General features: G+C 35.5%; 2 protein-coding genes across 17 annotated transcripts in view; one reads left to right on the top strand and one right to left on the bottom strand.

The window, feature by feature from the left end:
• The window catches only part of LOC121963365 (clavesin-1-like), an 8412-nt gene extending 8167 nt beyond the window's left edge, over window positions 1-245 (top strand). The window contains exon 8 of the mRNA XM_088072279.1: window positions 1-245. This exon is cut by the window's left edge and continues 1773 nt beyond it. The gene's annotated coding sequence lies outside the window, so the exon portion shown is untranslated.
• An 863-nt stretch (window positions 246-1108) lies between these two features.
• The window catches only part of LOC121964552 (aspartyl/asparaginyl beta-hydroxylase-like), a 35844-nt gene continuing 14121 nt past the window's right edge, over window positions 1109-22831 (bottom strand). For 5 of the 16 annotated variants that reach the window (XM_088072272.1, XM_088072262.1, XM_088072265.1 and 2 more), the window contains 22 exons: window positions 17652-17705; window positions 16377-16496; window positions 15471-15500; window positions 14387-14434; window positions 13999-14043; window positions 13199-13228; window positions 13067-13099; window positions 12314-12349; window positions 11440-11487; window positions 10511-10600; window positions 8830-8871; window positions 8641-8726; window positions 7767-7853; window positions 7532-7682; window positions 6632-6768; window positions 6409-6507; window positions 5031-5120; window positions 4746-4883; window positions 4536-4671; window positions 3518-3609; window positions 2923-3056; window positions 1109-1960 (listed from right to left, as the gene is read on the bottom strand). In XM_088072272.1, coding sequence (XP_087928398.1) covers window positions 1810-1960; window positions 2923-3056; window positions 3518-3609; window positions 4536-4671; window positions 4746-4883; window positions 5031-5120; window positions 6409-6507; window positions 6632-6768; window positions 7532-7682; window positions 7767-7853; window positions 8641-8726; window positions 8830-8871; window positions 10511-10600; window positions 11440-11487; window positions 12314-12349; window positions 13067-13099; window positions 13199-13228; window positions 13999-14043; window positions 14387-14434; window positions 15471-15500; window positions 16377-16496; window positions 17652-17705 — 1877 coding nt within the window. In that variant the 3' untranslated portion in view covers window positions 1109-1809. Of the gene's footprint in view, window positions 1961-2922; window positions 3057-3517; window positions 3610-4535; window positions 4672-4745; window positions 4884-5030; window positions 5121-6408; window positions 6508-6631; window positions 6769-7531; window positions 7683-7766; window positions 7854-8640; window positions 8727-8829; window positions 8872-10510; window positions 10601-11439; window positions 11488-12313; window positions 12350-13066; window positions 13100-13198; window positions 13229-13998; window positions 14044-14386; window positions 14435-15470; window positions 15501-16376; window positions 16497-17651; window positions 17706-18655; window positions 22678-22831 lie in introns of those variants that run through there. The other 11 variants (XM_088072273.1, XM_088072275.1, XM_088072276.1 and 8 more) reach the window with 7 other exon arrangements.

Here is a 22831-nt window from a genome sequence, read left to right as displayed (position 1 = left end):
TAGTTTCTGTCTGAAATCAGAAAGCGGCTCGTTAAACACGTCCGCGTGTCGATAATTTAAAAAAATATCTCGGTGTGATGTGGATTATTTGTAAAATATAAAAGCCAAGTTTGTGATGATTTTTTTGCAGTGTGTTTGACTCATCATCAGGGCTACACTGAGCAGTGATCTGATCTCCACTCGACTGTAATGTAATGTATTTCCTTTCAATGAATGTATAGAAGTAAACATTTACACCAACCCGACTGTGAGCTCTTTTTTCAACTGTGAGGATTTTATTTTGAAAGGGAACATCTTTTTTTTCAAATGAGGTGAAACTTTTACTCACAACAATCCAAAGACCGGGATTACTTTCTGCAGCGAAGGAGAAAAACCTGCAGGCGATTCAGAGTTAATAAATATAAACGTCATCATCGTCTGCAAAGAAATTTAGCTGTTAGATATTTCAACAGGAGACGAGGAGAGGAGAGTCAGTGAGGAGAAAAGAGAGGAGGAAAAGAAGACAGATGGAGGGGAGAGAAAGCATGGAGAGAAGAGGAAAGAAGGAGAGAAAGAAGCAGAGAAAAAGCGAGGAAGTGAGAGGAAACATGGAGGGGAGAAAAGAAGAAAGGAGGAGAGAAAAAAGGACAGAAGATGAGAGGAAATATGGAGAGAGGAGGAAAGGAGGAGAGAAAAAAGGAGAGAGGAGAGGAAACCTGGAGAGAACCAAGGGGAGGACAGAAGAAGAGACAAGGAGAATCAAAACAGGAGACAAAATGATGAGACGAGAAGAGAGGGAACAAGTAAAGGAAACAAGGAGAAAAGAGAACAGGAAAGGAGGAGAGGAAACATGGAGAGAAGAGGAGAGAAGGACAGACCCAAGGGGAGGAGACAAGGACAGAAGAGGAAATAAAGGAGAAAAGGAGGAAAGGAGGAGCAAACGACAAGAAAACAAAACAAGGAGACGAAACGTGACAAGGGAAAGAGAGGAGACGAGGAGAGGAGGGGAGACAAGAGGAGATAAGGAGAAAAGAGGAGAGGAAAGGAGGACAGGAGAGACAGTGAGGAGTAACTGAGTTTTATTCTCATCGTGTCAAAAACACCGTCGCCTCTGAAACAATCTCAAATCCAAAGAAACAAAAACACACTTTTTATTTTATTTTTTTCTTTTTAATATAAATATAAATCATCTTTTATAGCATCTTGTGTTTTTTTGTTTACTGTGCAAACGTGATGAAAAAGTGAAACTTAAAACTGGATAAACTGAGAAAATGCATAGTGGTAAAAATTAAGGCTTCTTTTTTTCATAAACAACATTTTAAAAACTGTGCGAGACATTTTTTAAGTGTGACGGAAGAAATCCTGTTTTATATTTTTAGTGTTTCAACACTTTCTCTACGTTTAGGAGGAGAAATTAGGTGAAAACGCTCCCGAAAGTCACGTTTCTGAAACGTTTCCGTATCTAAATAATGGAGGGCCTGAACCGGGCCACACAGGGTTAATGAGGGCAAAAACACGTACCGTATGTTTGAGTTTTGGTGAAAAGTTTTAACGTCAGTAGTAACATTTTATTTCCATCTTCAGTCTGATGGTTTTGATTCTTCAACAGACGTTTTTTTAAGTAGTTTATCCACGAAAAAAAGCAGAAAACATCCTCAGTCCGTCGGTGTGATTCTCCTCAGACTCACGTGGTCAGTGTTTTTATCCGCAGAAGAACAATCAGCCGCTCCCCTAAGTCTGATCTTACCAGGTCTGAGCCGGCCCCCGGTCCTCGCCGAGGCCCCCGGTCCTCGCCGAGGCCCCCGGACCTCGCCGAGGCTCGCGCTGGCTCTAAATGGGGCTCAGGGTCTGCCGCTGGTACGCCGTCAGCTCCGGGTGCCACACGTCCACGATGAAGATGAGGCGGTAGCTGTCGGCGTCCTGCCAAACCTCGTGCTCGAAGGAGTCGTCGAAGATGAGGACTTTGCCTTCCTCCCACTCCCTGAGACGCAGAACACGAAGAAGAACGACAGGTGAGCAACTTTAACCTTTAACCTCCCAAAAAAGAGATCCGAGGCTTTTTTTATGGGGGACAAAAAACGACAGTGTCAATTCAAAAAAAAGTTTAAATGAATACAGGAAAAAATACACAAATACAGAAATAAATGAATACAATAATAAATGAATGCTTACATGAATAGGGAAAGAAATAATAAATAAATAAATATAGAAATAAAAAATAAATGCTTAAATAATTATGATAATAAATAAACACTGCAATAAATCTAAAATTGATAAATTAATTAGTTAAATTAATGTTTAAATAAATATGGAAATAAATACATGAGTAAATGAAACCTTAAATCAATATGAAAGTGAGCAAATAAAACAATAAATAAATGCTTAAATAAATATGAAAATAAATAAATAAAGTGAAAAATACAAAGGTTCAGACCTCATATATAAATCAATTTAATTATGCTGTATGTATTTGTTTATTTTCTTGTTTTCCTTATTAAATAAATATGGAAATAAATACATAAAATACGAGATGAATGCTTAAATCAATATGGAAGTGAGCAAATAAAATAAATAAATGCTTAAATAAATATGAAAAAAAAAGAAATATGGTAATAAATAAATGAATGCTTAAATAAATATGAAAATGGATAAATAAATAAAATAAATAAAGTAATAAATGCAAAGGTAGGACCTCTTACCTTGTACATTGATTTATTTAATTAAGCTGTATTTATCTATACATGTATTTACTTATTTTTCCTTTTTAAATAAATATGGAAGTAAATACATAAAACAATTATAAACGAATACTTAAATCAATAGTAAATAAAATAACAAATACAAGCTAAAATAAATATAAAAAATAATGAAAGCAAGCTTTTAATGAACCTGCTGCTGAAAGGATAATTGTCAAACGGGATGAAGAAGCAGAGGAGCGGGTACCTGGTCTGGTCGGTGCAGCGGATCTTGCAGCCTTGTTTGGGGATGACGAGGCCGAGGTGCATCCTCAGTCTGCAGTTAGTGGGACCGGTGTGAGGCCACACATGAGTACCAGGCTGCATCACGGAGAACTTAATCTGAACACACACACACACACACACACACACACACACACACACACACACACACGTATACATAAATATTCGTATTAAAAAGCATAAGCAGATTAAAACAGATTATCAGTTGTTTAGGATTCTTATCTTCACTGCCTCCATAATCAGATCAGAGATATTTTAAGACGTTATCTGGTTCACAGAGTAAAAACACAAATTTCATTTTAAAGTTCAAGCTGAAGAGTTTTGGATATTTTCAGCGATTAAATCCTTGAAATCAGCATATGGACACATTTAACTGCCTCACAGCATCGTTGATATCACGCTGAAGCAAACAGAAGAGGAGACTGATTATAACACAACGCCTGTTTCTGTTAAAAAAATAAAAAAAAAAATCTGAAGGTACATAAAAAAAAAATGTGTGTGTGTGTGTGTGTGTGTGTGTGTGTGTGTGTGTGTGTGTGTGTGTGTGTGTGTGTGTGTACCTGTCCTCTCTTGCAGCCGGTAGCTTCAGGGTATCTCTCCAGCAGTGAGCAGGTTTTTGGGACGCCCTGACAGGCATTTCCTACTTTTTTACCTAAAAAAAAAAAAAAACAATCAGTCATTTCTCATTAATGCTGCATTTATATATTTATATTGACATTTAATAATAGCATTTATTTAAAAATAAAATGTATATTTGAATCTTCAGTTATTCTGTTGATTCATTATCATTAATCAAAAAATATATTAAAAAAGATATTTATTTTAAAACCTAACATACATTTTAATAAAAACAAGAAAAGCTAGTAAATCACATTTTATTATTTATTTAAAACTTAACTGTTTAAATAAAGAAAAAAGAAAAACAAATAATTTATATAATAAATATATTTGATAAACTGGAACCAGATGATTTTGGATCCGTTTTTTCTAAATAAAAGATCATTTTGATTTTTTTTTTCTGCTTTAAAAAATGTTTTTCATTGGTGTTTTCTTGATTTATTTTATGTTGTGCGCCTAAAATTGTTTCATCCAAACAATCCTCAGAAATGAAATAATCTTCGATGAACATCAGCACACACACACACACACACACACACACACAGAGTATATGTATGTATGTATGTATGAGTGTGTATATGAGTGTGTATAAGTGTGTATAAGTGTGTGTATGAGTGTGTGTATGAGTGTGTGTATGAGTGTGTGTATAAGTGTGTGTATAAGTGTGTGTATGAGTGTGTGTATGAGTGTGTGTAAAAGTGTGTGTATGAGTGTGTGTATGAGTGTGTGTATGAGTGTGTGTATGAGTGTGTGTATAAGTGTGTGTATGAGTGTGTGTATGAGTGTGTGTATGAGTGTGTGTAAAAGTGTGTGTAAAAGTGTGTGTATGAGTGTGTGTATGAGTGTGTGTATGAGTGTGTGTATAAGTGTGTGTATGAGTGTGTGTATGAGTGTGTGTATAAGTGTGTGTATAAGTGTGTGTATGAGTGTGTGTATGAGTGCGTGTATGAGTGTGTGTACCCTGTTGCCAGACGGTGTACTGGCCCCACTCTCCTTTCTCTCTCAGGTTTTCCTCCTCAGGTATGAACAGTCCCGTGTTTTGGTCCATCACAGCCAGAGCTTCGTCCCTGATCGTCTTCCAGTTCCTCTCCAACATCTACAATCAAACACAGAAACATCAAAACCCGCCTGATACACACGAGTAAATAAACACACACTCTGACGGCGTACCTTGACCAGGTCGGTGTACCCGGTCTCTTTCGGGGTCCACCAGGGCTGAGCCTTCAGCCCGTTCACGTTGTACAGAGATCTCTGCCACACGGACGCAAAGTGGCCGCGTTTGTGACCCAACTCGTACCAGTAATACGCCTGCAGAGACAAAAAGATGGAAAATGTCTTACGGCAGGACATGTGTTTGTGTAAGACTTTGAATTGTCCCTCACTGGCTTCCTTACAGACGACAGTCGAGGAGATAAGTGCAGCGATGTGAGACTAATGGATGCATGTTTCACTCACGCTTTTGTCTCCAACCCTCTGCAGGGCGTCACCCAGGTGGAAATAAAAACGCCCGTCGTCCGTCCCCGGTTCACCCGACTCCAAACCCTCCTGAGGTTGAAAACGGAGATGTTGTCATGTGGAGATCGATGCGACTTAACGGGTTAAAACATTTACTGCTGAGAATCAAGTTCAGGTCAAAGTCATGATTACAGGCTCGGGGATGTGAAATGGAGTATCTATGAACAAATGTTTTAAGAAAAGAATAAATACATGTTCAAATAAATATGGTAAAAAAACCTGATTAATGCCTAAATAAATCAGAAAATTTATAAAAAAAAGTTAAAATAATGATGGAAATAAACAGCTAAATATCTAAATAATTTGGAAATAAATAGAGGAAAATAAATGCTGAGGAGATACAAAATTCAAAGATGAACACATCTGGAAATAAATAAAAGAATATATAAATGCTGAAAATATACAGACATTAAATAAAATGCTAAAATCCAGAAATAAGCAGATAAATGTGTAAATAAATCTAGAAATAAAACAAAAAATGAAAAGATACAAAGATAAAAAAATGGAAAACAAATAAACAAATATAGAAATAAACAGAATAATGCATACATAAATACAAATAAAAAAAGGTAATACATGTTAAAAAGAAGTTCAAAAGTACAAAACAAACAATCAGATGTGTGTCTGTGTGTGTGTGTGTGTGTCTGTGTGTGTGTGTGTGTGTGTGTGTGTGTGTGTGTGTGTGTGTGTGTGTGTGTGTGTGTGTGTGTGTGTGTGTGTGTGTGTCTGTGTCTGTGTGTGTCTGTGTGTGTGTGTGTGTGTGTGTGTGTCTGTGTGTGTGTGTGTGTGTGTGTGTCTGTGTGTGTGTGTGTGTCTGTTTGTCTGTGTCTGTGTCTGTGTGTGTCTGTTTGTCTGTGTCTGTGTCTGTGTGTGTGTGTGTGTGTGTGTGTGTGTGTGTGTGTGTGTGTGTGTGTGTGTGTGTGTGTGTGTGTGTGTGTGTGTGTGTGTGTGTGTGTGTGTGTGTGTGTCTGTGTCTGTGTGTGTGTGTGTGTCTGTGTGTGTGTGTGTCTGTGTCTGTGTCTGTGTGTGTGTGTGTGTGTGTGTGTGTGTGTGTGTGTGTGTGTGTGTGTGTGTGTGTGTGTGTGTGTGTGTGTGTGTGTGTATGTGTGTGTGTGTGTGTGTGTGTGTGTGTGTGTGTGTGTGTGTGTGTGTGTGTGTGTGTGTGTGTGTGTGTGTGTGTGTGTGTGTGTCTGTGTGTGTGTGTGTGTGTGTGTGTGTGTGTGTGTGTGTGTCTGTGTGTGTGTGTGTGTGTATGTCTGTGTGTGTGTGTGTATGTCTGTGTGTCTGTGTGTGTGTGTGTGTGTGTGTGTGTGTTTACCCTCAGGTACGGTACACTCTCTGCTATCTTGTTTTCTGACTTCAGGATGAAGCCGTAGTGAACTTTTGCAAAGCCGTTGGCGGGGGCAACGGTCAGAACCTGCGAATCCAGACAGCCAATCAGAGACAAGACCAAAAAGACGGGCGAAGAAAAACACTTCAAATACTACAAACTCCTGTCGATCAAAATTAAATAAAATTAAAAAATCATGACACACACACACCTCCTCATAGACCTTCTTGGCGCCCTTGTTGTCTCCTAGCAACAGGTGGGCGACGCCCAGTTCGTTCTTCAGACCGATGTCTTCTGGAAAGATCTGAACCAGCCTCTCCAGAGTCGCCAGAGACCCGCGCATCCGACCTGAGAGAGACAATAACGAACCAGTGAGTTCAGTTTTTCATACACGTACAGTCTTTCTTAAGATACCAAAAAAAAATAAATGTATTAATTGATATAGGAATAAACAAATTCATAAATGTATACACAAAATATATAAATTAATCTATTAATAAATACCAAAATAAATAAATGTATCGACAAATTAAGGAATAAAAAAAAAAATCAGGAGTACAACAATAAATGTGTTAATTGATATAGGAATAAACAGATAAGCATAGGAATAAATAAATGCTTAAATATATACAAAAATACATAAATAAATGCATAAATGAATACCAGAACAAATAAATAAACATTTAAGCAACTACTAAAAACTACTAAAAATAAAAAAGAAAGCATAAATAAAACACACCTATTTATTTATACAGGCTTAAATAAATAAATAAATAAATAAAATGAATAATATATCAATGTATAAATAAATACATTGGTAAATAAATGTACTTGTACAAAAATGTACAAATATACATAAGATATTTATTCATTCATTTCCTGTTTAATGGTCAACTAACTCTTATTTATCACTGTATTTTAGGATGTAAGTAAACTTCTAAATACGGAGCCAACGGTCCAAATTAAATTAAGGAACGCTGCGGATCGCATCATTATCATTATTTGTCTCATTTTTGTCATTTTTCGGCCGATGCCGCAGTGTTCGCTCACTAAGACACTGAAGTATGTGTGTGTGTGTGTGTGTGTGTGTGTGTGTGTGTGTGTGTGTTACCCAGGAACTGCTGTCTCTCCGCTCGTCTCTTCAGCGCGGCTCTCAGGAGGTCGGAGGTCACGTCGGGCAGCTCCGCCGCCTCTCTGTAGCTGTTGATGGCCTTCTGCAGCATGTCGTTGCTGCGCAGCTTCTCAGCCAGGTCGTCCTCCGTCTGTCGACACACGAGTTTGATGCAGTATTACCGTAGTAAAACTTCTCTGCACTGCAGTACTGTGGAGTATTACTGCGACAGTACCTGGGCTCTTCCGTAGCGAGCGCGGGGGCTCTGAGGATGCTGCTGCACCAGCGTCTCAAACGCTCTCAGCGCCTCCTCCAGCTTCCCCTGATGGAGCGAGGAAACGTCTTTACTGAAGCAATTAATGCATTAATTATAGACAAACTGTTCAACTGTTTTATTGAAGCAAAATAAATATTTTAAGTGTCATTCAGGCCCTCTGGAAAGCAGTACAAGATAAATGTACAGGTTTGTGTGTCTTTGCAGTATGGAGGATGAAAAATGACATATCAATAAATAAATACAGAAAATAATCATTGAAATAAGTAAATGAATAAATAAATACATAATGCAGAGGTCAGAATACATGTAGTTGTAGAAAAATGAAACAACAACATAAAAGATCTTTAATTATATCCAGTTTAATTATCAACTTTGATTTATTTCCATATTTACTTCAAAATGCTTAAAAAGTTTTTAGCCCTTACTCATTTATTTCTGTATTTATTCACACATTTTATTTATTTATGCTCATTTTATTAATGTAATTATTTTAATTTTTATTCAAGCATTTTTTTGAATTTTAGTATTAGTTCATTTATTAGTTAAGTTATTCAGAAATGTATTTGTTTACATATTTATTCATTTATTCCTATATTTGTTCATACATTTTTTTTTAATTCTTGTATTTTTTTCCTGTTTTTATTCATACATTTGTTTATTTTTGTATTATTTATTCCTACATTTATTTAGTCATAAATTTGTTTATTCTCGTATTTATTAAAACACTTATTTATTTATGTGTGCATTTATTTAAACATGTTTGTATGTATTTAGTTAGTTACTGATACTGCAGTAATTTCTCGTCCTCATGCTGCAGGTGTCGTGTCTGTACCTTCTTGCGAAGCTTTTCTGCAGCGTCGATTTCTGCTTTGATGGTTTTATCAAACTTGTTCAGCAGTTTGGGTTTCTTCTTCTTTGCTGCAGGACAGGAAGATTAAATAAGGAGAAAAATAAAATGTGGGCGAAAATGCAACAACTACAAACTCTTCATGCTCCTGTTTAAAATCAGTTTTTTTTTTACCTTTTTCTTTGGGCTTCTCCTCAGCTGGTTTCTCTGTTGTTACTGTCACGAAAAAGAGGAGATAAACTTAAATATTTAATTTTCACCACAGTCAGAGGGGGACGAGAATTTGGCGAAATGAGTGAAAAGAAAAGGGAGAAAAAACAACCAGCAGCATTAAAGTTCAACAGCAAAATAGCAAATTCAAAATTCAAATTCAAGATGGGAAAAATAATCAATTTATTCATCTAACCTTTACAAACCTTTTATTCATTTACTGATTCATTTAAAAACATGGGAAGAAGGAAATGACCCAAGTAAAAGAAAAGTAACAGAAAATCTTCCCCCCCAAAAAAGAAAATAGAAAATAAAACAAACAAACAAAAAAAGCGAGAAATGAAATTATGAATAAATAATTAAAAACGAAAAATAATACAAAAATAATTGTAAATAAAATTATAATATTTTTGAAAGAATAATGTTAAATATATAATTATTATATCATTTTGTATATAAATATATTTTTGTTAAATAGTCCTCTACATCTACTAATCTTTTTTGAGTTTGTCTTCTTTACTCGGCCGTTAATAACATCTTTTTTGGTGCTCATGGTTTCAGTAAAATGAACTGATAGGATCGTGGAGAATCTTACCAAGTTAAACGTGTGTGTAACATGTTCATATTAACAAAAGTTTAAACATATAAACACACTCGTTAGCTCAACTGGTTCTTATAGTGTTAAAGTCAGATGCAAATATCTGAATAGTTTACTATTATTATTTATTATTTATTATACTATAAATGTTAGTCTGACAGTAAACGGTGGTGAAACTGTAATCTCCCTGCAGACCACCAGATGGGGGTGTTTTACTTCTGCATGCAGTTTATGTTGTCTATGTGCAATTTAACCCTTTGAAACCCGAGCAACTTGGCTTCAATTCTTCTTAAAACATGGAAAGAGGGCAATGACCAACTTAAAAAGAAAAGGCCAAAAATGAGTGGTAGTAGAGGTGATAAGTAATCAGTAAAAAGTTACAAGAAATGAGCAACAAAAAGGAAATGAAAAAAAAGAAAATGACCCTAAGAGAGTGCCAACAAAGAAAAACAACAAGAAAAAGAAATCCTTTAAAATATGCTTTCTGTAATATAAAATAAGATGTATGAATATTTTTCCCTATTTTTGATAATATCTAATCACCCCCTCCATACAGCTAGTTTTTAGGAAATTTTAATATTAGTAAGTAACTTGGTAAAGAAGTTACAAGAAATAAGCAGCAAAGAGGAAATAAAAAAGGGAAAAGATATTTAAAATAATTGTCTTTTGGTTATTTTTTTATATATATAAATATAATTAAAAGTTTTATAAAAATATAGAAGTGTTAAGTAACTGTTAAAAATTTACAAGTAAAAAAATAAACAAAGTCAAGCAAATGCTAACAAAGAAAACAAACATTTAAAATTTTCTTTTTGTAATATATAATTATAAGATTTATAAAAATATTTCCCCCATTTTTTGATAATATCTGATCACCCTCCTCGTACCAGCTAATTAAGAGCATTTTCCTGTCATCTTTTTTATTTTATTTGAAGTTTTGAACTTTTCTTGCCAAGTTGCTTATAATTCTCCATCTTAAATGATGTGAAAGGGTTAACAAAAGGCCTCTGTGCGTGCGTGCGTGCGTGCGTGCGTGCGCTCGCTCACCCTCGGCCTCTGCGGTCTCTCTGGGTTCTTCGCTCTGTGGTTCTGGTTCTACTGGTGTCTCAGACTGGTTCTCAGCCTCCATAACTGCCTCTGACAGATAAACAGATGCTTGTTGACATACGTGTTTATGAAGTTCATCAGGTCATAAAACTTTCTTTCTTCCAACGTATCTGCTGATTTCTGGTTTGTTTTTCGGGACAGTCATCCCCTAAATTCCTGTAAGGTGACTCACTAACATTCACTGATTACACAGATACAATTCGGAGCTGTTTCAGGAACTAAAGACCTCAAACTGAGCGTAAAAACTGAGAGAGGAGCTGAACAGAGAGACGGACAGACGGAGCAAATGTGTGCAGGAAACATTTATTAGATTCTCTAAGTCCGTCTTAACCCTTTAAAATCTGGACCAGCATCAGCTTTATTGCACTGAATTTAGACAACTTTCACGGTTGTTTAAACCTCTGAAAACTTGGAAAATTGGTTTGATTTCTTTTAAAAACATGGGGAAAAAATAGGTAAAAACTGAAAAAAAAGTCAAATTTAACAAAAAATGACCTGAAAATTTGCTGTAGTGGATAATTGGATATTATTAAAAAAAAAAAAGAAACAAGTGAAAAATATTTATATAAAATAATATATATTTCTCTTAATTAAATATTAAAAATTATGTTGCAGAATAAAGATCTGTTTTTAATTTCTTGGGGTCATTTTCTTGTTTTCTTTTCTGTTTGATTACCTTACTTTTTTTTATTTTCCAGTAATTTTCTAGTAACTTTTTACTAATTTCTTTGCTAAATTTTGGGCCATGTCTTGTAAAGCTGCCTGTTGCCGTCCCGTGACTTTATAATAAATCAACCGGACTTGCTCAGGTTTCAAAGGGTTAAAGACAACAATGACCGACTCACAGACTCTAAATTTAGACGACATACCTGCTTCCTGTGTGAATTTGGAGCTTGTCAAGTATTGTCCGGACTCCACTGCACAGGAAACAGAAAAAGAAAACAAATATTAAGATTATTGATCAGTTTTAGTGTCACGTTTTCACGTTTTCGTGTTATCAGAGCAAACACGGACATTAAGAACAATGTTTTATCAAAAGCTGTAAAACAAGTTTTGTCTCTTTTTCATGACGCTGTGAGTGTTTTGATTTTAAAACCAACAATATTTTTAAATGTGCAAATAAAGTATTATAATAACTGGTTATCTTTTATGGCAAGCTGTCTGTGTCGTTAAAATTTAAGATCTATCTGGCTTTTAATTTGAAGTAATATTATAGTCTTTTTATTTTTTTATTTTCACATTTATTATTTTTTTTATTCTATTGATATTAATGTAGATTTTTAAAATGTATTGTTATAATAATATATATATTTTTATTCTAGAAAATTGTATTTATTGTTGTTTACTTTAGTTTTTACTTTATTTTTTGTCTGCAATGTTTCAATTTTGCTTTGTGAAGCCGATTATTATTATTTTATTGTCATAATTTTTAGTCTAGAGAATTTGTATTATTCTGTTTTGTTTTACTTCTATTTTTTCTTTATTTTTTGTCTGTGGTGTTTTTTTTTTAATTTTGCATTGTGAAGCAGATTTTTAACATTTTATTGTTATAATTTTTTATGTGTAGAAAATTGTATTTATTGTTGTTTACTTTTGTTTTTACTTTATTTTTTTGTCTGTGATGTTTCAGCGTTGCTTTGTGAGGCGCTTTGGGTTTACACGTTTGTACGAGAAGTGCTATTTAAATAAAGTTTGCATGAACCAAAGTGAGAGTTAAACATCATCACAGTGAGTCTGACTCACCGACAGTCTCCTCTGACGGACGCTCCTCCACCAGAACTGCAACACGAAACACAGGAGTACATTTCAGGTACTTGTACTTTGACTCTTTTCCTTTCATGTTACTGTATACTTATACTACATTTAACACACAGCTTTACGTACTTTACAAATTAAGATTTTTTTGTACATAAAACATGAAAATGTCATAATTCTTTTGTCTAGAGATGTTTTTTTTTATTGTAAGTATTATTATCTTCTTTATATATATTATATATATATTTCTTTTTAATTATACGTGTGTATATCAACTATATTTTTATGGTCGTTACTGATATTTTTATGCATTTCTATTTTATTTCTACAGCTGGTATCAGTTATTTTTCCAGCTACATTTTTTAATCTGTTATTATCATTATTATTTTATTGTCCTCATCATTAATAATCACTTTAATTCACACTTGTTTCAGTTGCCACAGACGATATTACTGCTGTTTGTTTGTGTACAATTGTAAAGTCTGTTGTATATGTTCAATCAAAAAATGAAAAATGAAAACGTCACGCACAGCTGAAACAAACATTCGATTTAAAGAACCTTAATTTTCATTTATCAGGTAAAAACATTTCAGCTGCACAAACTTCTTCTTTTCTGTGGATAATGTTGATAATTAAACGTATTACTAATACGTATAACGTATTAGTAATAATATTACTCATAATAATGATAATAACAAACGCTGTAAAGGAGTAATCACATCCTGTGGTCAAAGATCTCACCTCCTGTTGTGTCGATGGTTTCAGTTTGATGCTCTGAAATAAGGAGATAAAAATGTCAACACAGCTTCAGTGAAAAACTACACAAACTATAAACTTTTATTAAAAGTAGATTACAGAGAGGAGGAGACTCACCGTCAGCATGTCGACTGTCTCGAGGATCATCTGTAACACACACGTAGATGTACAAACAATGAAGTAAATACGGTTACCCAAAGTACTTCTACTACACCAAAGCGAATAATACATACATACTTTTAGTTAGGTATTTGAATGCAGGACATTTACTTTTACTCTTATTATTAATAAAAAAAAAGATACAAGAATAAGTAAGTGTATGAAAAAGATGCGGGAATAAATAAAAACACAAATAAAAATAAATATATCTAGAAATAAATAAATAAATAAGATGCAGGAAAATACAGGATTAAGTAACTTAAATAAAAATAAATTTAACAAAAAAATAAAAAAGGAATATCAAGGAATAAATAAATGCTGAAAAATACACATAAAAATAAATTAATAAATAAATGTTAAAAAAATATGGAAGGTGAAGAGAAGTATTTTCACAGTGTGGTATTAGTACTTTTAAATAAATAAATTAACAAATGCATGCATATATTATTACAGGGATAAATAAATAAGATGCAGGCATACATAAATGAATGTCAGAGACAAATATAGGAATAAATACATAAATATGGTGCCTGCCTTAGGGACCGCGGATGAAATTTAGCAATTAAACTAATTCCAGCATATTTAAATTGATGCTTACTGCTGGTATGTTAATTAATGTGCACTGTCCTAACTCAATAAACTGAATAAATAAATATTGGAACAAATATGGAAGTGGAATGGAGTGGAGTATTTTCAAAGTGTAGTATTATTACCACAGTAAAACTGGAAATAAACCGTGAAAACTGTGTTTAACCGACCTGGAACAAATTCATCTTCCACAAACGGAGGGAGAGGGACGGCAGCTGGAGACACAGAAACACACAGGTTAAAAAACACACACACACACACACACACACACACACACACACACACACACACACACACACACACACACACACACACACAGAGTCTTCAGTAATGATCATCGACTGTATATGGTGATAATTAGTATGAAGATGGAGTTAGGGAGCAGGTGAGGTGAAGGTGAGGTGAAGGTGAAGGTGAGGTGAAGGTCAGGTGATGGTCAGGTGAAGGTCAGGTGACTCAGGTGACTCAGAGACTCGTGAGTGAAGCTCGAACTAAAATGGTTCGACATGCAGACGACCAAAACACAGCGAGCACGACAACAGCAGCCGCTACACTGACCGCAGGACCGACCTTGGATATCAGACTCCACATCGTGAGGTCTGGAGGCTGGATCAGACACAGACAGGTAATAACAGCGTTACCTTTGTGACATCATCATGTCAGCTGATCACAGCGAGGGCGAGCAGTGTTCACATGTCACAGGCAAAGTGATGAGCATCTTTTTAAAGACCGAGGCTACGAATTAAAGTGCGATATATAAAAGCAAAAAAGTGTGATATGAATGACATGGCCATAAGTATGTGGACGCCTGATAAACAAATTATACATAAATACAGGAAAAAAAGGATAAATATGCAAATAAATAATCAATTAAATTCTGGTATAAATTAAAGCATACCTAACTGCTAAAAAACATTTTAAAAAAATAAATAAATAAAAGAAATATGAAAATAACTAGATGTATATGCAAAAACTTAATAGATTAAAGTTGATCATTAAATACGACATAAATAAATATCTTAAATTTATTACATTTATGTTCAGCTATGTCTATTAATCTCTAGTTTCCTTGTCTGTGTGTTAATGAGATAGATGTCCTTACTACTGCAGTTATTACATTATTTACTACTTTATTTATTTACTGTTTTTTATTTATATGCATTTAAAAAAATATTCCTGTATTTATTTTTTGTATAGTGTAATTTTTTATCCACCATAATATTCTCATATTATTTTGTGTGTTGCTTTTATTTTTATTTTATTTTATTTTTTTACTATGCTCTTAAAACACAGTGGCAATTCCTTGTTTTTGAAAACCTAACATGGCGATTAACTTTTTCACAATAAAAATAAGCAGCAAACTTTGGGACCAAACCAGGAGCACAGACTCAAACCAAAAACACACTGAAGCATTTCAGCATGGGGCGTCCACATAGTTTTGGCCGTATTGTGCACCTGATAATACAGAACGAGCCAGTTCTCTAAAGCACAACCGGAAAGAAAAATAAGGAGCATTCAGACATCGCAGCCGCTGAAAAAGCATCAAAATATAAACAGACTTGAGCTGCTGCTCCTCTGCTTCATCAGTTAGTGACAAATATCGTCTTCGCTCGCCGTCAGCGTCACGTGACAAACTACTCACCTTCATCATCGACAGGTGACGAGCCGCCGTCTGAAAACGACAAACACACACAACAACACACACACACAGTCTGAAGCAGAAACAGCACAAAGCGAACAATGTTTTAAAAGAAAAAAATGTGACGGAAGAAATGATTATATTTTTCTATTTTTGTTTTTCTTCCTTTTAACCTTCATGACGAATCATTTAGAGCCGAAACGCTGCGGTAAGAAAAGCAGAATTTAAACACAGTTCACTATTATTAACCATATAAATATCATTATTGTACCATTAAGCAGACTTTCTTAGCCAGTGGCTCTCACTGTGAACACTGCTTTATCTGATTACGTGAAAAAAAACACAGAAAAGAATCAATAAATACAAAAATAAATCTATGAATTAATAAAAAAAAACAATAAAAAAAATACAAAAACAAACATAAATAAATACAAAATAAATATATCAATAAATGAATTAAAAATATATAAAGAATTGCATAAAAATGCAAAATGCAAAAACAGTTATAATTACAAAATAAATGTATAAATAAATCAATTAATTAATGAAAAAATACCTTAAAAAATGTAAAATACAAAATTAAATGAATAAATACATGTATAAATGCATTAGTACATATATACACACAAACAAATTCATGAATACATAAAAAATAAATGTATACATACCTACATAATAACAAAATAAATAAATGTATAAAAATAGGAATAAATAAATAAATCTGTACATTAAAAAAATCTTCATTTTGTACCATAAAGCAGACTTTCCCAGCTCTCAGTGTAAACAGTACCTACAGTGCTTTAATTTAAAGATCATTCTTTCATCATCTCTTGTGTTTTATTACTTAATATATGGAAAGCTTAAAAATTACATTAACATATACCCCCCCCCCAAAAAAAAAACACACACCTGTCTCCTCGGTTTGGGTTTCGGATAAGGTGGCCTCTTTTGGCTCCGCCCTCTGCGGCTCCGCAGCTTGCTGATTGGTCGTTTCATCCAAACGCTGGCTGGTTTCTTTGCTGTTTGAAACTTGATGGAGTACACAATGCAGAGAAGATATGAGTATAATATATTTAATTTAAAAGGATTTTAACTTTTGGTTTGTCCTTTCTGGGCTCCTGTAGAAACATGGCGATGCGAAAGGACCTGCTCCTTATGGAGATAAAAAAAGCTCATTCAGAGGAAACGAAAACACAAAAATTCTCATTTTCAGGTGATCATACGCTAAAGAAAATAGACTTATTATATTATATTCTGTTTCTGAAAATATATACCCCTGAATCCAACACACTGGAGCTTTAACCCTTTGAAACCGGGACACAAATACGTTTTCTTGTGCTGCATTCAGGCACCTTTCAGTGGCTTTCAAAAACATGAAAAAAAGAGGCATGAGCAACTTGGCAATACATTTTCAACAAATTAAAAAAAAAGCAAAAGGTGATAAGAAAATTTGCTTTTTAAAAGAAAATTATTAGAAAACGACCAAAACAAGGAAGAAATGTCAAGAGAACTCTAATAATTATTATAAATTTACATTTAAAATGTTTTCACTTCATTTTCTTTTTAATTTTAGCTTTTTTGGGGTATTTTTCTTGTTTGTTTTTATTTATTTTTTTGGAATTTTCTTGTATGTTTTTCCTAATTTCTTGCAAATTTTTGGTACATTTCTCATTAAGTTCCCGATGACTTTCTTTACATTATTTTTTGGAAAAGGTTTCAGAGGGTTTAAGCACCAAAAGGGAAATATGTCATTAGGCATTTATATATTGCTGTGTAGCTTTTGAATTCAGCCTCATTAACATAATTTATTTGTTTATTTGATTTTTTTTTTATTATACTGAATCTGCAAATGAACTGAGGCTGTCAAATAATGTAATATTTTCCTCCTGAGATGTAGTGGAGTAGAAGTGGAAACACGCAGGTACGTGTGTGTGTGTGTGTGTGTGTGTGTGTGTGTGTGTGTGAAGCTGCTTTGTTGCTGTGATACAGATCTGGTATCAAAGTTTCGTTCAGCAGAGATCATCTGAGGCAAACATGCCCTCACAGGTGGGAACGAGGTGAAACAGTGACGGGACGTTTTCTCAGGTGTCAGGTCAGAGTCTGTGTGTGTGTGTGTGTGTGTGTGTGTGTGTGTGTGTGTGTGTGTGTGTGTGTGTGTGTGTGCGTGTGTGCGCGCACGCTCACCTGTTTTCTCCTCAGGTGCACCTTTCTCGTGCGGTCTCTCTGCCACCTTCAGCCCTGTTCAGTAGTTCAAATGCAAAAATCAGACACATGCTCTAAAAAATAAACTAAAAAACTAAATATGCCAAACTGTTCAATGCATCACTGGTAGATAAATACATTTTTCCTCAAATATCAGATCAAAAAACAAGTAAATAAACATTTTACTGGGAGGACAGCTTAATGGTGACAGAATGATGTGAAGACGGACTTTTCTATCAGAAAAAACATTTATACGTTGCCTAGAGAAGACATCAATATGACATATGTAGTATAGATGTCTTTTCTGGACATTTTACAGATGTCTTTTCTGGACACAGTACAAATGTGTTTGTTTGTTTGAGGGATTATCACATTAAAAGCTGCAGATTTGTATTACATTTGTGGGTGTTACAGGTATGTCTTAATGTGACTGTTAAAGGGTTAATAAAATAATTTATGAAGTGAAAGAAAGAGTCAATATGAGAAACTTTTTTTCCCGTACACTGGAGCTGGCTTTAAAAAAAATCATCATTTTTCACAGAAATAAAGAGCTGACTCACGTGTTTTTAAACCCACGCTGAGTCTAAGTCTCATTTTAATAAAGAAGACATAAAAACAGCATGAAAAGGAGAATTAAAATATGCAGAAAAGATTAATAACTGATGTTGGTTTACAGAGAAGTGAAGCAGTGCCTCAGAGAGAACAGCGGGTGTTTTAATTCAAACAATTCATCAACACTTTGTCATGTTAGGGAGGAGAACGAGGTCAGGAGTCACAGCCCTGATAACGTTTCTCTGGAAGGAAACTCGAGCCGACAAGAGAGTCAGCGCAGGAGGAAGCGGTGGCAGACGGCGATAACGGCGAGCAAAAGGACGGGGGATGTGGCGTGCGTTAAAAAGAGTTTACACGGAGGTCTGCAGGAGATCAAACTTCTCTCCACACTTTATATTTCAGTTACGCCGAGAAAAAAAAGACAAACATACATCTTCATTTGAAAACACAATATGTTTAATAAAGGTTTTCTCACATTTTGAAGGAAAAGCAGAATTATTTTTAGATTCGGTGTATTTACACATCAATCAATCAGGCGCTGCGCTGCGCTCAAGCAGAAGATAAACAGATTTAGTTTTTATGGAGCGAACGGCTGTGAAGTCACTGCACGTCTCTATTTTTATTTATTCCTTTTTTATTCAAATTTTCACTTTACAAAAAAACGTTGCTGGAAACTTACTGTATATGGTGTTGAGAGTTTCTGTTTTGATTATTTATTTATTTGTTAAACAAAGTTTTGTGTTGGAGTTTGTTATATTCCAAATTTTAAATATTAAAAGAAAAACTTTCATCGTTATTATAACGGCATATTGGTTCCAAATATCGGTTATCGATCTCATTAACTACTAATAATCAGTATCGGCCCTGAAGAACCAATATCAGTCGACCCCTAGGAGAAAAATACGAACCAGGAAACGATCTACAAAAAAAAAAATAAAATAAAAGGACAAAAATATGAAAACAAAATGCAACAAATGAAACTCTCAAGTATAGTAATCCTTTAAGTGGGCTCTAAAAATCGAACCTTTCAGGGAGTTCTTCGTCCTTTTTAACACTAACAACCTTTAACGCTCCTGTTATCGCTGCATGTTTAACCATCTGAAAGTAGTTTATATTTCCTCTATAAACATTATATTTAGCTCCATAAATGTCAGTTTTATTAATAATTAGTGTAACTAAGTTTTCACCTCTTACAGATCATCATGGTTTACTGGTGAGAATCTTGGTTTTCCATTAAAAAATAATTGTCAAACTATTTTTTTCTATGCATTAGTAAAAAAAAAAATAGACCATATTTGTTTCAAACTATTCTTTTTTCCACATTTTTGAAATATGTTCTGTTATGGGGGGTATGGTAATTAAATCAACAACGCATCTCTACTGTTAGGTGTCAGATTGCCCCTTTAAATTCAAATTTACATCTTAAAACTACATTTCTTTTTCTTTTTTTTTCTTTTCTTTTTTTTAACAATTTTGACATCAGAAAACCTGAACAAGAAGGGGGTAACATTTTGCTTGTGTGTGGTTTTATTCTCCAAAAATTATTTAAAATATTTTTCCTGTATTTTTTAGCTTTGAAACAAATTACTTTGACACTGAAAATAAAAGGAGGGTTTCAAATAACACCAGACTCAAAGAAAATGCCAGACGAAGGGAAACGTGATGAACTCAAAAGCCTTTAAGAGTTAATGTTTTGTAATTTTACCAGTATTTTTTTTTTAATATAACACTGTATTTGGATTTTAGCAATATTTTTTGTTGTCCTTCAAAGTTAACCCCGACTGTTCTCAGCAGCATGCACCATGATGGCAAACTTAATTTTAAAATAGTTTTATTTCCAAACCTCGAACAACTGAGACTTTAATAACTGATCCATCACAACATATCTGATCAAATCTGAATCAGGATGCAAACATCAGGCTCCAAACATTTCTGTAAGAAATTCAAACCCACACCGGCATCGAGAGATAACATAACGGGATCGACTTCTTCCTTCGCTCCTCAGATTTACACGTTTTCTTCACCAAACTAAAACTCGAAACTAAAACTTTTTGCTACAGTTACATCAACCCAACACACAAACTGAAGCCACACGCTTCCAACAAACAACAGTAAGAAATCTGAGCGCTGAAATCAATATTACACTTTTCTTTTTTGCCCCTTTTACCGTCCCGACATATTTCAGGATTTTCAAGTTTTCTCTTCACATTTTAAAGGGACAGTGTGTGAGATTTAGGGGGATTTAGAGGCATCTAGCAGTAAAGATCAGAGATGGGCAACCAGCCCAAATTTCTCCTGTGACTTCTTTCTGGTTGCTCGACTTGCTTTGCTAGATTTTTATTGTGGTTGTTTTTATCAGTTTTTTTTATGCTAATGCTTTTTATCTTGTAGCACTTTGAGATTTGTTTAAAATGTGAAGTGCATTACATATAAAATCTATTATTATTATTATTAAAAATAAGATAAATCTGATTTTCTTTCAATAAAGCATGCAAAGAGGAATTTATTGCATCGATTTACTGCATTTACCATGGATTTAAGTTTAAGTTTTTTAAGTTTAAATTTCACTGCAATCTGACATTCTGCTGCTCCGTCTGTGCCCAGAGTACGCTCCACACTCCGAGAGTGCAATGAATAACCGGATATCAATAGCAGTCCAAAAGACAGGCCCAGCTCCAAAAATATAAACTCAATACTTTGCTGCAGATGTTGAAATTTTGGTGGGTGGAAAATCCCGAATTCCTCAAAATCCTACACACTGGAGCTTTAATAACGAATATGAGGCCAAAGCAAGAAAAATTGTGATGTTATGCTGCTGAGATGTACAGAAACCTGCTCAGTCATGGAGGGAGATTATTTTACGCCTCTAGCCAATCAGAGCTCTAGCACCATTTATGAGACAGTAACTTAGACCCATGGTGTCATTTTTTCTTCCCGCCCATGGTTATCTTCTCCTCTGTCACGCTCTTCTCCCTCCTGACGGCTGACACACTCGCTCTGTCACTTCTCTCCTCCGCCGCCGGAGCTTTCGGCTGCGAGGCGTTTGGTTTCCTCTCGAGGAGCTCTTGTTTCTTCACCTCCTCCATCTTATCCCGAGCAGCCTTTTCTCTGGCGAGCCTCTGCCTCTCCATCAGCTCCTTCTCACGAGCCAACTTCTCCCTCGCTGCTCTCTCTCTCTCCAGCCTTTCCCTCTCTCTGGCTGCTCTCTCTTTTTCAAGTCGTTCCTTTTCTGCTCTCTCTTTTTCCCGGGCGATTCGCTCCCTCTCCTTAACGATGCGCTCTCTCTCGAGCATTTCTTTGGCGATCCGTTCCTTTTCTTGCCTCTCCTTTTCGGCTCTCTCTTGCTCAATCCTCTGCCTCTCCTTTGCAATCCTCTCCTTTTCTTTGGCGATGCGTTCTCTCTCCAGTCTTTCTTTTTCTGCCCTTTCTTTTGCTATCCTTTCCTTTTCCTGACGCTCCTTCTCTCTGGTGATTCGCTCTCGTTCCTTGGCAATGCGTTCTCTTTCTTGCCTTTCTTTTTCTGCCCTTTCTTTTGCAATGCGTTCCTTCTCTAGCCTCTCTTTTTCTGCCCTTTCTTTTGCGATGCGTTCTCTTTCTTGCCTTTCTTTTTCTGCCCTTTCTTTTGCGATGCGTTCTCTTTCTTGCCTTTCTTTTTCTGCCCTTTCTTTTGCAATGCGCTCTCTTTCTTGCCTTTCTTTTTCTGCCCTTTCTTTTGCGATGCGTTCCTTCTCTAGCCTCTCTTTTTCTGCCCTTTCTTTTGCGATGCGTTCTCTTTCTTGCCTCTCTTTTTCTGCCCTTTCTTTTGCAATGCGTTCCTTCTCCAGCCGTTCTTTTTCTGCCCTTTCCCTGGCGATTCGCTCTCTTTCCTTTGCTATGCGTTCCCTCTCCAGTCTTTCTTTTTCCTCTATCTCTTTGGCCATCCTTTCATTCTCACGTCTCTCCTTCTCCAACTGTTCCCTCTCTTGGGCTATTTTTTCTCTTTCTCTTTCGATGCGCTCCCTCTCCATCCTCTCCTTTTCAGCTCTCTCTCTTTCAAGCCTCTCTCTCTCCTGTTTTTCCATCTCCGCCTTCTCTCGCTCAAGTCGTTTCCTCTCTTCCTCGGCCGCCTTTTCTTTGGCCAGTCTCTCCGTCTCTTGTCTTTCCCTCTCTGCCCTCTCTCGAGCCAGCCTCTCTTTCTCCCTTGCTTCCCTCTCCATCCTTTCCTTCTCCGCTTTCTCTCTTTCCATCCTCTCCTTCTCCGCCTTCTCCTTCTCCGCCCTCAGCTGCTCCTGTGCGACCTCCAGCGTCTTCATCTTCAGCGCCCAGGCCTTCTCCTTCTCCTCCTCTTCTTCGGCGAGGAAGGCCCTGATCTCAGCCACGGCGATGCGAGCGATCCTCTTGGCCTCCATCTTCTCGTGGATCATCCTGAGCTCGTACCTGAGAGCGGAGCGCAGCGTGGCGCCTCTGACGGGACGGTCTGAGGTTTGGATTTAAGGTGGAGCTTTAAAAACGCAGCGTGAACACCATCCACACACAATCAAGCACGGTGTTCATTGATTTGTTAACGTGACACCACAAAACAACCCAGGAAGAGTTAAAAAAAGGGATGTGGCATCATCACACTGTACATG

Source organism: Plectropomus leopardus, chromosome 21 (assembly GCF_026936395.1).
Source record: "Plectropomus leopardus strain MGB_pleo_1.0 chromosome 21, ASM2693639v1, whole genome shotgun sequence".
NCBI classification, from domain to species: domain Eukaryota; kingdom Metazoa; phylum Chordata; class Actinopteri; order Perciformes; family Serranidae; genus Plectropomus; species Plectropomus leopardus.
The sequence above is the reverse complement of the archived record's forward strand: the minus strand, read 5'-3'. Positions and strand labels throughout refer to the sequence as shown.